Consider the following 15,449-nt stretch of genomic DNA (forward strand, 5'->3'; position numbering starts at 1 on the left):
TTAAATTTAACAGCAACAAACTAAGAATGGAAAATGCCTCAAAAAGTGCATTCATCCAGATTAGGAAACCTAGTCCAGTCATTTCTGACAAAAATATTAGTCCAAAGATCAAGTTAAAGCTCTTTCAGTGCATGAAGGTGCAAAGTCAAACGTATTTCTTCAGAACATGTACAAAGTAGCCCCTTCAATAATATCTTGTGTAAGTAATTCAAGCATTTCCGTTATCTGTAACTATACAGTAAATGAACAGGAAAACAAACCGAGTGTCACAAGTAGTTTATCTACTTATGACACAACCTGACTTCATGGTGCAAACCACAGCAGCAAAATGGTACAGAAGATCCTTATGCTCACCCAGCTTTCAAATTCTCAATGTAAGAGGCAGTTTGTTTGTGGTTCTTCTTTTTTGTGGGTTTGGTGTTGTTTTGTTATTGTGGTGGTGGTGTTGTTTTAATCCAGATAATTCCAGAGATCCATTTTATAGGACCACCCCACAGCTGATGGGGCAATGGGAAAACAATTAATTACCTGCAGCGCTGGAGCAACTCCTTGTGGGAAAAGCATAAATCTCTTAAGCTGGGTACACACCCCAATAACAAATGGATATGGAATGGCAAACTTGGTTTATTGGCTGGATTTAGCCCAAAACAGATGAGCGAGTACCCACATCAACTGCCCCTAGCAACATGCTAAAAGCAGAATTGTTACCCATAGTAGTAACAATACTTCTGCATCAGCACAGTATAAACCAGGACATTGGTTGCCAGATTTGCATTGGCATTAGCAAGTGTGAGAAGTGTTCCTAGTGGCAACAAATGTGAAGCTGATTACAACTACTGCTGTAATCAGTGCCCACCTTTCCTTATGTATACTAGTGCAAAAAACAATATCCAAGCTAAGGAAAATACTGTTTTCTTACTAGTACTTCATTTCAATACCAGTTTGCTACAATAGCATCAGAGAAAACCTTTATAGTGCAAGTAAATTCTTTCCTTATGAATTAAATTCTCATTAACAAGTATGAAATTACTGACAAACACATCACCACATTTTGTACATTATACATTGTTACAGTTACTGAAAAATGCAAATTTGCACAAGCTGAGACATTGTAAGACCACTAAAGGATATTCTAGATTAATCTGGTGTACACACAGAGAAATACTGTACTGGGTTTATGAGTTGCAAATGATTTCTGCAGAATTAAAATTATACTCTAATACGCTGCCAAAAAAGTATAAATAAGAACTAAATAAGATGGTTTTATAAGGCTAGATTCAAGCTGTGCCTTTTATTTATTTATGTCACCAGGCAATTTCATCTAACAAACTACTGGTAGTGGCAGTGACTCCTTTCCCTGCAGAAAACTTGCACTCTGCTCAGTGCAACTTAATGTGATAAGAGTTCCTCGGAACAGGTGTCAGAGGTCAGCATAGTGTCACCTTCCTTGTTATTTTTCAGCTAATGACTGAGATTTTGATACACTATGGAACAGTATTATTTTAACGAAACAAGATTACATTTATTCTAAGAGTAAAATAAAGCAAACAAAATAGTCCTTACTTCTTGATTGTGCTTAATGGTTAAGTCTAGTTTTTCTGTTTTAGCTTGACAGAGTTTTTTTCTCAGATCTTCCGCAGTGTCCAGTTCTGATTCATTGCTGTTTTGTAGTGACTGTGACTCAGGCTTGGCATTATGTAAGCTGCAAAATATTAACGTTTTCAAAAAACATGAGTATCCTTCTTAAGTTTAAATCCTCCCTTATTTCAATTATCAGATTGTGAGCCCAAAGTTCTAAACATTCACTTCAGTAAAATTATGCCAAGCAGTTGTCATCATACTACTGCTTTTTGAAAAAAACATTATACAGAATTGCTTGTTGTGCAAGATATGAGAGATGGAGCAGTAGGAACTTAAAACAGGTACACACTGTTGATTTCTCAAAGTTGGTTTAAAAATAACATGGTTTTTATTATTTTTCATTACCTTTATTATTGACCAAAGAAGCTTTCAAGACGCTTAAAGAAAATCATTGCAATTGCTTATACTAAAACAACTAGTAAGTTTTTGTCTCCCACAGTAAAGCGCATTTTTTACCATGGATTAGCATCCCAAAACCACCTCTGTCATAAAACAAATGCACATATGTGGAATAAAAGAAAAAATCACTTTCTACGTTTTTTCTTCAATTATACATACATTTAAACTACACACAAGCAATTGATCACAAACACAATACAAAATAAACGTCCAGTCCTCTGAAATACCCAGTACCTTCAGTTCCACTACTATTTCAGTTAAAAGAAAACCTACTTGGCAGTCAGCAAGATCAGCCCAGAAACACTCCAAGCAAAATTCATAGAATAGAAACAAGATTTTATATGTAGAATGAAAAAATCTTATAGAAACACATATTTAATCAAAATAAACTATTAATCTTGTGCAATTAATGTAACTTCAAACTGAACAACTTTTAAATTATTTAGGAGTTTAAAATAAGTTTTCACATTATTTTATATATGTAAGTCTGGGTGCAATAATTAGTTGTTCCACATAAAAGCACAAGTTGTCAGGAGCACTAAATATGAAATATGATGTAAAAAGAAACATGACTAAATTAACCACAAAGTTGGCATAATTTCATACAGAACTGAAAACATTAAAATAGCTTACCTTTGTCTACATGAAGTCTTAAGTATTAATTACAGTAACTACAGTCTACCAGGATTTAATGAGTTGTTTTTTCTAAATAAAAAATGACCACTTTATCCCTAGGTTTGTCCAGAGGCATCACCACCATTTTCCACAACTAAGAACTCTGATGATGTATGTTTTCCCATATAAGTTGATAAGCAAAAAATACACAAATGTCATCAATAAGGGGAACAGTCATTTAGATTAAGTGTTGGCTTTAAAGACGTTACTAAAGACAAAGGACAATATTTCAGGTTTTTAGCTACAGCCTACAAATAAAATATAATAAATACTACTTCCATTTAAAAACAACATGCATTTCATTTATGAGACCAGAATAATCGTTTGCCATCAATAACTGTTCCATAGGATGCCATGTACTTAACACATTTAATATATTTAATAAATGTAGGAGATAAGGATAATTAAAAGCTGTATGTACTGCAAGAAAAGCACAGGAACATTTCTAGCTTTCAGTGTTTACTACCCAAAGAAACCAACATGACTCAAGGGGCAAAAGATCAGCAACAAAGTAAATAAAATCACATATCGTTATTTTATGCAACTCTTAGCTACTGCAACAAGAAGATATGGTGGTAAATCAAGCAGGAAATAAGAAGGATCTGAACAGCCAGAACATCTGTAAGCTGAAGAAGCACCACCATATAATACACTTTCAGAGACTGAAAAGCAGTATGCACTGTTCGCAGATGAATCCTGCCGTCTTGTAGGAAAACATCCAAGGTGGAAGGCTGCTGTGTGGAGTGCCACATGACAAGTCACAGAAGCCACTGAAGGACAAGGTGAATCTAGTCAATTTGCAGAAGTGAAAGCCCTCCAGCTGGTTTTGGACATTGCTGAACGAGAGAAGTGGCCAATACTTTATCTCTATACTGACTCATGGATAGTGGCAAATGCCTTGTGGGGGTGGTTACAGCAACGGAAGAAAAGCAACAACCCATTTGGGCTGCCACACTGTGGCAAGACATTGCTGCTCGGCTAGAGAGCCTGCCTGTGAAAGTTCGTCATGTAGATGCTCATGTGCCTAAAAGTCGAGCCACCGAGGAACATCGAAACAACCAGCAAGCTGATCAAGCTGCTAAGATTAAAGTAGCTGAGGTGGACTTGGACTGGCAACATAAAGGTGAACTTTTCCTAGCTCAGTGGGCCCATGATGCTTCAGGGCCTCAAGGTAGAGATGCAACATGTAAATGGGCTTGTGATTGAGGGGCAGACTTAACTATGGACACTATTTCACAGGTTATTAATAAATGTGAAACATGCACCAAAATCAAACAAGCTAAATGGTTAAAGCCTGTATGGTATGGGGGGGGCGATGGTTAAAGTATAAGTATGGAGAGGCTTGGCAGATTGATTAGATTCTACTTCCACAGACCTGTCAAGGTAAGCGCTATGTACTTACAATGGTGGAAGCAATCACCGGATGGTTGGAAACATATGCAGTCCTCGATGCTACAGCCTGGAATACTATCTTGGGCCTTAAAAAGCAAGTCCTTTGGCGACGTGGCACACCAGAAAGAATTGAGTCAGACAATGGCACTCATTTCGGAAACAGTATTACAGACAATTGGGCCAAAGAACATGGTATTGAGTGGGTGTATCACATTCCATATCATGCACCAGCCTCTGGGAAAACTGAAAGGTACAATGGTTTATTAAAAATTACACTAAAGGCACTGAGTGGTGGAACCTTTAAAATCTGGGATTCACATTTAGCAAAAGCTACTTGGTTGGCCAACACTAGGGGATCAACCAATCAAGCCGGGCCTGCCCAATCAGAAATTCTACATACTGTAGAAGGAGATAAAGTCCCTGCAGTACACATGAAAAATAAGTTAGGAAGGATAGTCTGGGTTAGTCCTGCCTCAGGCAAAGGCAAGCCCATTCGTGGGATTGTTTTTGCCCAAGGGCCTGGCAGCACTTGATGGGTGATGCTTAAGGATGAAGAAGTTCAGTGTATACCTCAAGGGGATTGATTTTAGGTGAGGATATTCAATACTGAACTGCATGATGTTAATTGTTACATGATGCTATATGCCATACTAACCGTGTTCAATAAGTGTCTTTCAGATTAAGACAGTGGTGATGAAACCAGAGCTAGCTTCTTCAAGTGGCACCTGACAACTTCTTCTAAGTTGACGTCTTTAACCCACAAACTGTGGGCATGAGATGCACTACATATACCATTTTTCCTGCTCTGGGAGACTGTTGTGATAAATGAAGCTTAAAGTCATTAACTAAATGAACTTACTGAACTTATCAAAAGGATGGTCCATGGACTAAGACAATGATGAATTACATCTATGTATATACGTACATATGTGTATATGTGTGTGTATATATATATATACAGTAGTAGTAATTAATTAGATTGTATTGATAAGGTCTAAGCATGCCATGAATGGTATGTAACAAGGGGTGGAATGTCCTGGTTTTGTTAAAAACAAGACCAGCCTCTCTTTTAGTGAATTTTTCTTTCAGCTAAGCCCTTCTTAGTAACTGCAGTTTTCTGAGGTTGGATACATGTTTTGGTAGACATAGTAATGGAATACAAGGTCACTGATAGTGATGCATGTCCCGTAAGTAAGAGGGGCAAGGAGCAAACTGAACAGGTGACTAAAACTGACCACCTAAGTATTCCATCCCATTCACATGATACTTCATATAAAAGTGGAAGATCACAAGGGTCTTGTTCCTTTTTCTCTTCTTCGACTACGACTGACATCCGGGAAGGACCCTGCCTGCTGTCCCTGCAAACCTGAGGCCTAGTGAAAGACCCTGCATCCTTGAATCCAGTTCCGGTTTGCTGCAGAGTCCAACCCAGGACTTCCGGGTGCCTGCACTGCTGGCTGGAGCAGCAGGTGCTGAGTTGCTGGGAATTCCAAGACTGGTTTTGTATATTTTGTATTATTTTCTCTATTTTATTAGTAGCATTAATAAAACATTTAAAATTCTTTCCAACTTGCAAGTCCTCTCTCTTTTGCCTCTCTTTGCCCTCCTATTGCCCTTACTTAGCGGGAAGGGGGGGCAAGGGAGGGTGGCACAGGAAGGGGAGAGGGTTAACAAAGCGTCTGCTACAGTTTATTGTCACCCTGCAATCAAACCTTGACAACAAGCTTGATTGTGGATATCATATAACAGGTTTGGTAGACCTTTATTTTTCTGGGGCTGGGAAAAAAAGAGATGAGAGAAAAGAAAGTCATCTTATTCAGAGACAGTACAAGAAGCATCAATCTTAACTAAAGATAGCTAAAGGCCAAATAGCACCAGAGTTAGTAAAGCACAGGTTAGGGATTAAAACAGAACCCCAACTAAAACTGGGGAGGACTAGGGCAAAGAAACAAGGGTTATGGAAAGGGTAAGCATCTTGTCAGTTTACAGGCAGCAGGGAGGCCATTTAGCTTCTTTAAACCTGGTTTAATAGCTCTTGCACGGATAGCACACTGAATGCAAAAATGGAATAAGTGCTTTTTGTAAAGTCAATTAAAAAAAACCTTTAAATCTTAAGTAAATTACATCTGTTTGTATGGCAATTAGCTTTCAAGAAAACAGTTCCTTCCAACTCCTCTCTTAATTATCCAGGAAAAAAAAAAAAAGAGCACAATGAAGATATCTACACAATAAAACTTAATCAGTGGAAAACTTAACTCTGTGATTAACTGTTCGGCTTAACTGAACCACTGTGGGGAGGGAGGGGGAAAAAAAAACACGCACAAGTGACAAAACATCACATGTAACAGAAAATCAGGGACACTATAGAAATAAAAATGTGTGTAAGTGCATTAAGACACAACAATAACTACTAGGAAAAAAACATTAAACAACCTTTTAGAATAATATTTTCTGAACAGCTTCTAAACTCACAATGACATTACTGAAAAATTGAAAATATACAACTGAAATCCCTATTTTTTTTCTTAGTATAGAATCAAATTGAAACAGCTACTTTAAAAGAAAAAACAACTGAGGGAATATTACTGTGTTAACCATTTAATTAATTTGTCTACTCAAACATTTTTAAATTAAATAGAGATTGGTCTTAAGAATTCTTATTTCTGTGATGTTTTCTTTAATCATCACAGTGTCACCAGAACATGCAATACTTTATGAAAGCTTCACACTACCTATTACAAGTAGAAGTGTTACAGCATAAAGCTCTCAGAAGCTTAAATTGAAGACAAAACAACCACACAAAATCTCTGTAAAGTTTCACAGCACGCATGATTTGCAGACTAAAGGAATTCAGAGAATGTTTTGTACTTCCATTTTCATATATTACTATTTCATCAACCAGTGGTTTTGAACTAAAATAGGTATTTTACCAAATACGGCAGGGGTGTCAAACTCATTTTCCCTGGGCGGGGGGGGGGGGGGGGGCCATCAGCCTTGCAGTTGCCTTCAAAGGGTTGAACGTAATTTTAGGACCGTATGAGTGTAGGAGTAGTCATGAAACTATAGTTTTTCTCTAAGACACCATTTTTAGTGGTATTTTAAGATTCTTCAAGAAAGCATATCAGAAAGCAACACAGTTTCTGAGAGTTCTGCATTGCAGAATGACTTTTTGTAACTCAAAAACTTCAAATTCATATTCACTTCACAGTCAGCTAGTTACAGTGAACATAAAACACCGCAGAAAAAGTTTTTCACTAGCTTTTTTCCTACATCTGGCAGAAAACAGAGTAATTTCATAACAGAGAGAAATTTTATCTCATGTATTACCTAGTAGTGGAATCTTGCTAAAATTCCCCAGCTGAAGTAGTCAGATGCCTGATTTCCTAACCAACATTCATATTCATGGAATTTTGCCGTTTCTAGATATAACTGACAAATTTGTATAATCGGACTTTAAACAGTGACAAGTAGCTCTCACAGTTCCTCTACCACCTCAACTAATGCAGTGTTCCAAATTTCAGACATGAACTCCCTCTATGTCACATCTCCCACAGTCGTGTGGGAATTCTTGCACATGGGATGGACACTATGCAGCCCTTCAAGTATGTAATTTAATCTATTGACTACATGGACATGGCACAGCCTGCATATATCACACCATATCTCGTTCTTTTCAGTCTGAATTATGTAATTTCAGGACTTAGAAAACAAGCCACAAAAACACGAACCATCTTACTAGACTTGACAATACAGAAGTGAAGCTCACCATTTAGCTTCCGTGGCAGCGTAGCTGACCGAAGCGGACAAACTCATGACGTTCAATATGCAGCTTTTTAAGAATGGAGAATGAACATCATCTTCGACCATACAATACTTCTAGTTGACAATCTTCAGATAATACTCTTTTCCATATCATAAAAAAATGGAACGCTGTAATAGAGACATGCTTTAGTTTGTCTGGAGACATAATAAAAGAACAATTTACTAACATTCACAAACAGTTACCAAACAGTGTCGTGTGAACCATTACCACTAACTGTAATTTGACATCAGTTTTAGTCAGAGAGAATTGTGCTGGTAGTCCTATAAGCCTGAATATTGTAGACCAAAAAGTAATATATAGAATATCTGCTGCCAGGGGTTTCACAAGTATGTCAATACAAAATCTTATGTTTGCATAGACTGCTCCCCTTACATTCTCAGTTCTCCTAACAGGATCATAAACTCCTTTTTTCTATTTAAAATAATTCTACTGGAGATAAATGCATGTACTATGATTTTTTAAGTAGGTCAACATCCAAGATTTGCTAATAGCAGCCTTTAACATAGCAAGTCTAACTGTTTCATAAACCTGGAATTTTCTCCTTGAGCATATTTTTATTGTATTAGATATATCAGCAATATTTAGGGGTATACGGGAAGAATATTAAATTGAATTATAACTCAGCTCATCTGTAAAAGAAACTCGCTAATTTAGTGTCACTAATGAAAATAAATCAATATAGATAATGTATTTATAACACGGACCTTAAAAAAACCTCCAAGATGTAATTCAAGTTGAAAATCAAGCTCATAAATGAATTATTTCCATTAATTAAAGCAAGGTAACAGGAAGAATAAGCTCTACTCAGCCATCAAGACTAACAAGCCATGAAGGTTTGCTTCAGCACTCCACAGCAGATGGACATCCTACTAAATTCCAAAACAAGAAACTAGCCTGGACTCCATCTTTACCATCTCTGGCTTGCAGCCATGTGTTTCCTATAATCTATTTCTGACTGACCAAAGATAGAAGTACTTGGTGTAATATATTAACTATAAACTGATGTCTTTCATTTCAATAGCTAATAATCTGCACTAGAAATATGGAAAAGAAAAAAAAAATGCATTTCTGCTTCAAACTATAATTTGAATAGAACATGCAAGAAGAATAAATGTATTCTTTCTAAAAGCTTTTTCTTTTATTTTTTCAGAAAAGCACAACAACTGGTGTCCAGGATTATCATTCTGCTTTTTATTCAAACATGCAGTTATTCCAAAGTATCTTCAAAATAAAGTGGAGTAATACGGGAAGAAAAATGAAGATGAAAAGTTCGCTTCAGTTTCGTAATAAAGAAAAACTGAAAGTATCAGTTGTGATTTTTTTAAGATCTATCCATCACAATTCACCTTGGTACACATGTTCATAAGCCCCAAAACACGTAACTACCATAAAACTATCACTCACACTCCTAGAGCAGTAATACAGCTTTCTTTCCATCTCAACTGAGAAAACAGTTGAAGACCTGATTTTCAAAGTATAGACAAGTCTGTGGTACAACTGCTAGGCCCATCAACTTACTAGTAACTTGCAAACTAAAAACTCTAACTTTACATGAGAGAAGAACAATCCTGACAGAGTGTTTGTAGCATTGTACTCAACAAAGACCAATTGCCTGGATAAAAAGTTGTGAGATCAGAATATAGGAAACTATATCAATTGTGCTCTGTTTTCACATTAAGATGTACATCAGAACACTGAAAAACTAGTTTTTCACAAAATCCTTTTAAGTTTTATTGCAACCTACACCAAAATCTCATAGTGTACAGTAGAAAAAAAAAAAAAAAGGCATAATTTTATCAGAAAACTGTTTCTTCACCTGAAAAATAGAATCCGCTAACTCTACTCAACAAAAAATAACTGCATTAAAAATATCGTAGTCTTCCAGCATAATGAAAATGTACTGTCACATCCACATCATTCTGCAGTTTTAAAACTTACTGAAATTACCTTGCAGTTACATAGAGGTTAAAAAAAAAATCTAAAGAATGTTTTCTGTGTATGCTAGCGACTTTGAATACACAACCTTCCTCTGTTAAGTCACGTATCAACAGCTAGTTCATTACCACACAAATGGATACACTCCAAAAGCATGCTATTTCATTTACAAAAAAAAAAAAAAAATATATATATATATATATTCAAGTGGCATGGAAACACTATTTGTTCGAGGAGTTAATATGTTTGATGGGTTTTACCTACAAAACTTGTGTCATATACTCCTCATAAACTTCTAAATACACTTAGAACACACTAACTTAAAATCATAGAATCATTTTGGTTGGAAGAGACCCTCAGGATCATCAAGTGCAACCACAGCCTAACCTAACTCTAGCACTAAACCATGTCCCTGAGAACCTCATTTAAATGCCTTTTAAGCTCCTCCAGTGATGGTGACTCCACCACTGCCCTGGGCAGCCTGTTCCAATGCCTGACAACCCATTCCGTGAAGAATTTTTTTCGTAACATCCAATCTGAACCTCCCCTGGTGCAACTTAAGGCCATTTCCTCTCATCCTATCACTTTCTACTTGGGAGAAGACACCAACACTCTCCGTGCTACAACCTCCTTTCAGGTAGTTGTAGACAGCGATAAGGTCTCTTTTCTCCAGACTAAACAGCCCCAGTTCCCTCAATCACTCTTCAGCAAGGCCACTGATTTAGATTGGATACAAGGAAGAAATTCTTCACCAGGAGGGTGGGAGGCACTGGCACAAGCTGCCCAGCGAGGCTGTGGGTGTCCCATCCCTGGAGGTGTGCAAGACCAGGTTGGATGGGGCTTTGAGCAACCTGGTCCAGAGGAAGGTGTCCCTGGCCCAGGTTGGGGGGGGGGGGGGAGCGGGGAGTGGAACTACATGATCCTTAAGGTCTCTTCCAACCCAAACCACCCTCTGATTGAGACTAGTCACAATAAATGTAATCATGTCATTAAGATGTTCTACTTTAATACACAGGAAGCCAGGCGTAACAAACATATCTGCACTGGAGCCTATAAAAACTCACCAGCAGTTGTTTCGGCTGACAGAATCACTAGATTTTCGTTAACGCAGGCCAGAAATTTTAGGCAAGCTAAAAGTCACGGCAGCACCGTGACTTGCCTGCGCTCACACCGGGACACCGCTCGTCCCAGCACACGCGGTACCGGGGGCCGCCGGCGTACCTGGCAGCCCGGACCGACGCGCCGGCGGCAGCTCAGCACGGGGCTCCAGCGACACCCCGGCGCCGCTGCAGGCGGCCAACCAAACACCGCGGCCGGCGGGAACCGAGCACGGCGCTCCCTCGGCGCGGACGGGCGCTCCGTCCACACAGCGCCGCCAGCAGAGCGGCCCCCCGGCCCTCTCGCCGCCCCGGCTGAGCAGCAGGCAGCCTGCGGCCGCCGGAGCCCGAGCAGAGGGGCGAGCGGTGCCGCGGCAGGCGGCCCCTGGCACTCCGGACGCGACCGGGCCGATCCGAGCCGTGCGCGGGGCGCCAGGCCGGGCGGTCGCTAGGGCCCGGGGAAAGGACGCGGTCACGCCCCGCCCCGCCCCGCCGCGCGCGGGGCCTCCCGAACGGCTTCCGGCCGTGGGGAACGCAGCGCGGGTGAGCGCGCGCAGGGCCCTGGCAACGCCGCCGCTGGGCGCCGGCGGGCGCGGCGCATGCGCCGAGCGGGAGCGGGAGCTGGAGCAGGGCGGTCTCACCCCGCCGGGTGTCGCCGGGGGTTCCCGCCGGGGGTTCCCGCCTCGCCTGCCGCCTCGCCTGCCGCCCGGGCGGGGGCGCCGCCGCGGCAGCCTGTGGCCCGTCCTTGCCCACCCGCCGGCCGGGGTGGTTCTAGCCTTCCGGGAGGAGGAGCCGCAGTGCTGGCGGCCTGCGCGGGGCGGGCGGCAGTGCTGGGGAGGCCGAGGAGAGGCGCCCGGCGCCCCCGCGGTGTTTACTGCCGGCTCGCCGTTTCCCTGAGGACTTGCGGCTCGTCCCATTCAGGCGCGGCTCCGGGGCCACTGGAGCTTCTGTGTGCGCGCACACAGCTACCCAAGGGAGTTCTGAGTCCCTAAAATAGGTGATAGGGAACGTGTGTATAGGGAGCTAAACTGAACAACTAATGTGAGACTTGGATATCTTCAAATACAGGGCAGCACATTCTTCACCCAGATTATCAAGAAAAACAAACGGGTAATGATTTTGAAAGACCATAGGGCAACATCACAACACAGGGAAGTGGGTAACAAGGTTACCCGGGCTCCCCTTCTGTTTGCCTCACTGCACAAACAGGAAGGTTCTTATGAAACATCCCACCTGAGAGATTTTAAGCCTCATATATAACAATATGTGATGTCAAACAACAGCAGCACAAGCAGCTGAATAAAATCCACCCTACAATGTCCTAGAAAAGTCGACAAGGTGTTCTAGTAAGTGTGTCACAGGCTGAAGGGAATTAAAACCATTTTAAGTTAACATGTTAAATTGCTACCACTGATACTGTCATGAGTAGATACACATTAAGATGTTAGTAACAATTTGAAAGGTACTTTTTACACATACTCTTTTACTGTTGATACGTTACCTGAATTTCTGGAGGGCATGAGAAATCTGGGTCCTCTTGCATAAGTAACATTGTATTAAAGCTATCACTAACCACACTTGCAAAAGCACCAGTATGATAGGCTCAGAGGAAAACATTGGTCAGCAGCTGAAGAAGAAAAATGTATCACAATGTCCTCAGATTACCAGGTTATATAGGAAAATACATAATGCACAAACTACCGGGTTAATCTTAGAAAACATGCAGTTCAGAAATGACCAGATTATTTAAGAACACCAACTCCAGAAGATAAACAAGTCACTTAAAAGACAACCATATACTAATGGACAGTACACAGAATAGGCACATATGGAAATACAGGAAAAAAAAATATTGTGTAGGAAACTCAAATATCATTGCCTATAGGAGGGACTGCATAATTTAACTGTTATCAAAGCTGGCCCCAAGTAATAGTGTGGGTGGAGACATGTGAAGATTGGACACATAAGACTAGCAAGGTGCAACTAAGTTGTCTAAGGTGCTGCATTTCTTCAGCACGGGATACACAGCACCCATCTGTCTGACAGACTGCATGTGCTCTGCCGCTGCTTATGTAAGTACTGCTTTCTTATCACCACGGGGAGCTGTCCTGCATTACCTGTCCTCAGGTTTTCTAGGTTGTGTTTAGCCTGGTAACCCACTCCCCAGCTTTGGTATAACTCTTTAATCTGGATGCAACAGCTGGAAACAAACAGAATGAAGTCTTAACCTTTCTTTAGCTCAGACTTTTTAATCGACAGGTTTCAGATTTTATAATGTCAAAAAATCTACAAAGTAATACTATCCGTTTATATTTAAGTATATATATTTATAAGAATCCTTAGGGTTTTTCTTCTAATTGGATTTCCCCAATAGGAGCAAAATTACACTAAAGGTAGCTATTTCTAAAGTTAAAATCAGCTTATATTAACCACAGAGCTCCAGTTGGTCCTTACACAGGAAAACACTCATACTGAATTCAAAGTACAGCTAATTGCTTTCACTTACATGTCAGCATGACTTACTTTGTGACTGCAAGTACTGCCATAGCATTTAAGCTGCCCCACAATTTTTTATTCCAAGACTGTTTCCTGTTGTTTGTAGCTGCAAAAATATCACTTTAGGCTAAGAATTTACAATATGTGTGATGAAGTATGGCCTGATACTGGTATCCTCCAAGGTACAGATGGAAGTTCTAACTGCAAGAGACAAAAAGCTGCATAATATTTTACATCCTCAGAGATAAGTCTTAAAACTTCATTTCTAGCTTGTGACCAGATCTGTATAACTGGCTTCTGGCGGTGGTTTTGCTACTTCTGCATCATGCAGTCATTTTAAGTGTCTTGTGCCAAATCAAATAAGTTCTTCACCTAGGTGCACAAAATTGGAAGACACATTATGTTGCAGTTCTTTTAATAACAGCATGGCATTTTTTTTCTGATCAAAAATACAGTAGTGAACCAGGGCATCCTCTCTGCTGTTGTCTGATGAGTAGTTAAAAATTGAACATGATGAAAAATGGCTTTGTCTAATGAAGAAATACAAACCATAGGATAATATGGAAGGAGCCACAGAGGTTTAACACCATGTAAGTTCTGATAGGTTTTGGCACCATAATAGTTTACCAGATACTGAACCAATAAAATGAATTTATCTGCCCAAAATAACACATGTATCATTTTTTACCTTAAGTCACAAAAATTACTTTAGATGCAATACTGCTGCATCATGCATGGAGCTAAACAAACACCTTTCCTTCTTCCTACACTGCAAAATACATCTCATGTATATGCTGTATTTGGTATTTCTTCACAGTTCAAGGAGTATTTTGGTCTAAAACCTACATATATTTGTGATATTTGAGCATTTTTAGAAATCAGAATTGTATCACACATCGAATTTAACATTAACTTATTTCTTATTGTCCAGAGAAACCTATTCATGATGTGTTTAGAAAGAGGGTTCGACGTTCAGGAACAAGTAGAGAGCATGGTGCTTCAGTGAGGTTCTGGCTTGGGCGGAGCAAGAAGCAACTGTTTCACTTGCAGACAGGATACCAGCATGCTTCACAGTGGACCTAACCCACATCTGCAGGAAATCGGTCGGAACGGCTGTTTCAAACAGGCAAGCTCAAGACGTACAACAGGAAGAACCATTTTTCACCTCCAAAATTCATTCATGGCTCGTAACAACTTAATGCATATCACTGTGCTGATCTCTTACTCAAGCATCAGGTGGCAGGTCGCGCTGAAGCTCTACAGATTCTGTCACTCAAAATGAAGCTGCTTGCTAAGAAATGCTGATGTGGTACTTAAAGTTTAATAGCATTAGTATGGCATGTTATTTTCTATCAAGTATAATGTCTGGATTGCAAAATACACATATTTTTTTCCTTTTGTTGTGTGTGCACTTGAACAGCATGTCTTCAATCTTATATTTACTTAATATGTACAAATGACCCTGACTACACACAAAATATAACTTTTTCAAACAGTTTTACTTTTCACCCTTTAAATAAAATTTTGCTTTGTTTCCTTTATCTTTAAAAAATGATTTCGTCACATTAGTCTCTTTTGAAGAACACCCTACTTTTGTATGAAACAAAGTCATCTTGAGTTGCTTCCTTAATTTGGAAAAAAATAAGTATTTTCAGTACTCTTCACTGAGTTTGATACACAGTGCAAAACTTCTGATTCCTGAGAAATGTCATATTCAAAAGACTGTTTCTGAAGGCTGAGAAAATTTGAATGTCCTCAAGAGATTCCAAAAGCATTGCTTCAAAATTAAAATATGAACTTATTCAATCTGAGACAGAAGACAAAGGTAACTATATGATTAAACAGAGCAGTGACTTCACTAAGGGAATCTCTGCAGATTGTCAGTTCCTGCATAGCAAAATATTAATATACACAGTTTTTGCAGTAGTCAACACTTCCTCATCTAGGAAAAAATATGAAACTTTAAGTATTGCTGAAATAGGAATGATTCA

The 15,449-nt window shown here is 39.7% G+C and overlaps 2 protein-coding genes across 6 annotated transcripts in view; one reads left to right on the top strand and one right to left on the bottom strand.

The window, feature by feature from the left end:
• Positions 1-11,460, bottom strand: part of CCDC171 (coiled-coil domain containing 171) — a 155,420-nt gene extending 143,960 nt beyond the window's left edge. For 2 of the 5 annotated variants that reach the window (XM_082074302.1, XM_082074300.1), the window contains exons 1-3: positions 10,930-11,458; positions 7,874-8,037; positions 1,564-1,702 (exon numbers count right to left, since the gene is read on the bottom strand). In XM_082074302.1, coding sequence (XP_081930428.1) covers positions 1,564-1,702; positions 7,874-7,974 — 240 coding nt within the window. In that variant the 5' untranslated portion in view covers positions 7,975-8,037; positions 10,930-11,458. Of the gene's footprint in view, positions 1-1,563; positions 1,703-7,873; positions 8,038-10,929 lie in introns of all 5 variants that reach the window. The other 3 variants (XM_082074301.1, XM_082074299.1, XM_082074298.1) reach the window with 3 other exon arrangements.
• A 1,557-nt stretch (positions 11,461-13,017) lies between these two features.
• PSIP1 (PC4 and SRSF1 interacting protein 1) overlaps positions 13,018-15,449 on the top strand; it is a 36,594-nt gene continuing 34,162 nt past the window's right edge. The window contains exon 1 of the mRNA XM_082075504.1: positions 13,018-13,034. The gene's annotated coding sequence lies outside the window, so the exon portion shown is untranslated. The remainder of the gene's footprint in view (positions 13,035-15,449) is intronic.

The sequence above is a fragment of the Streptopelia decaocto genome (genome assembly GCF_964273445.1).
Source record: "Streptopelia decaocto genome assembly, chromosome: Z".
NCBI lineage: Eukaryota > Metazoa > Chordata > Aves > Columbiformes > Columbidae > Streptopelia > Streptopelia decaocto.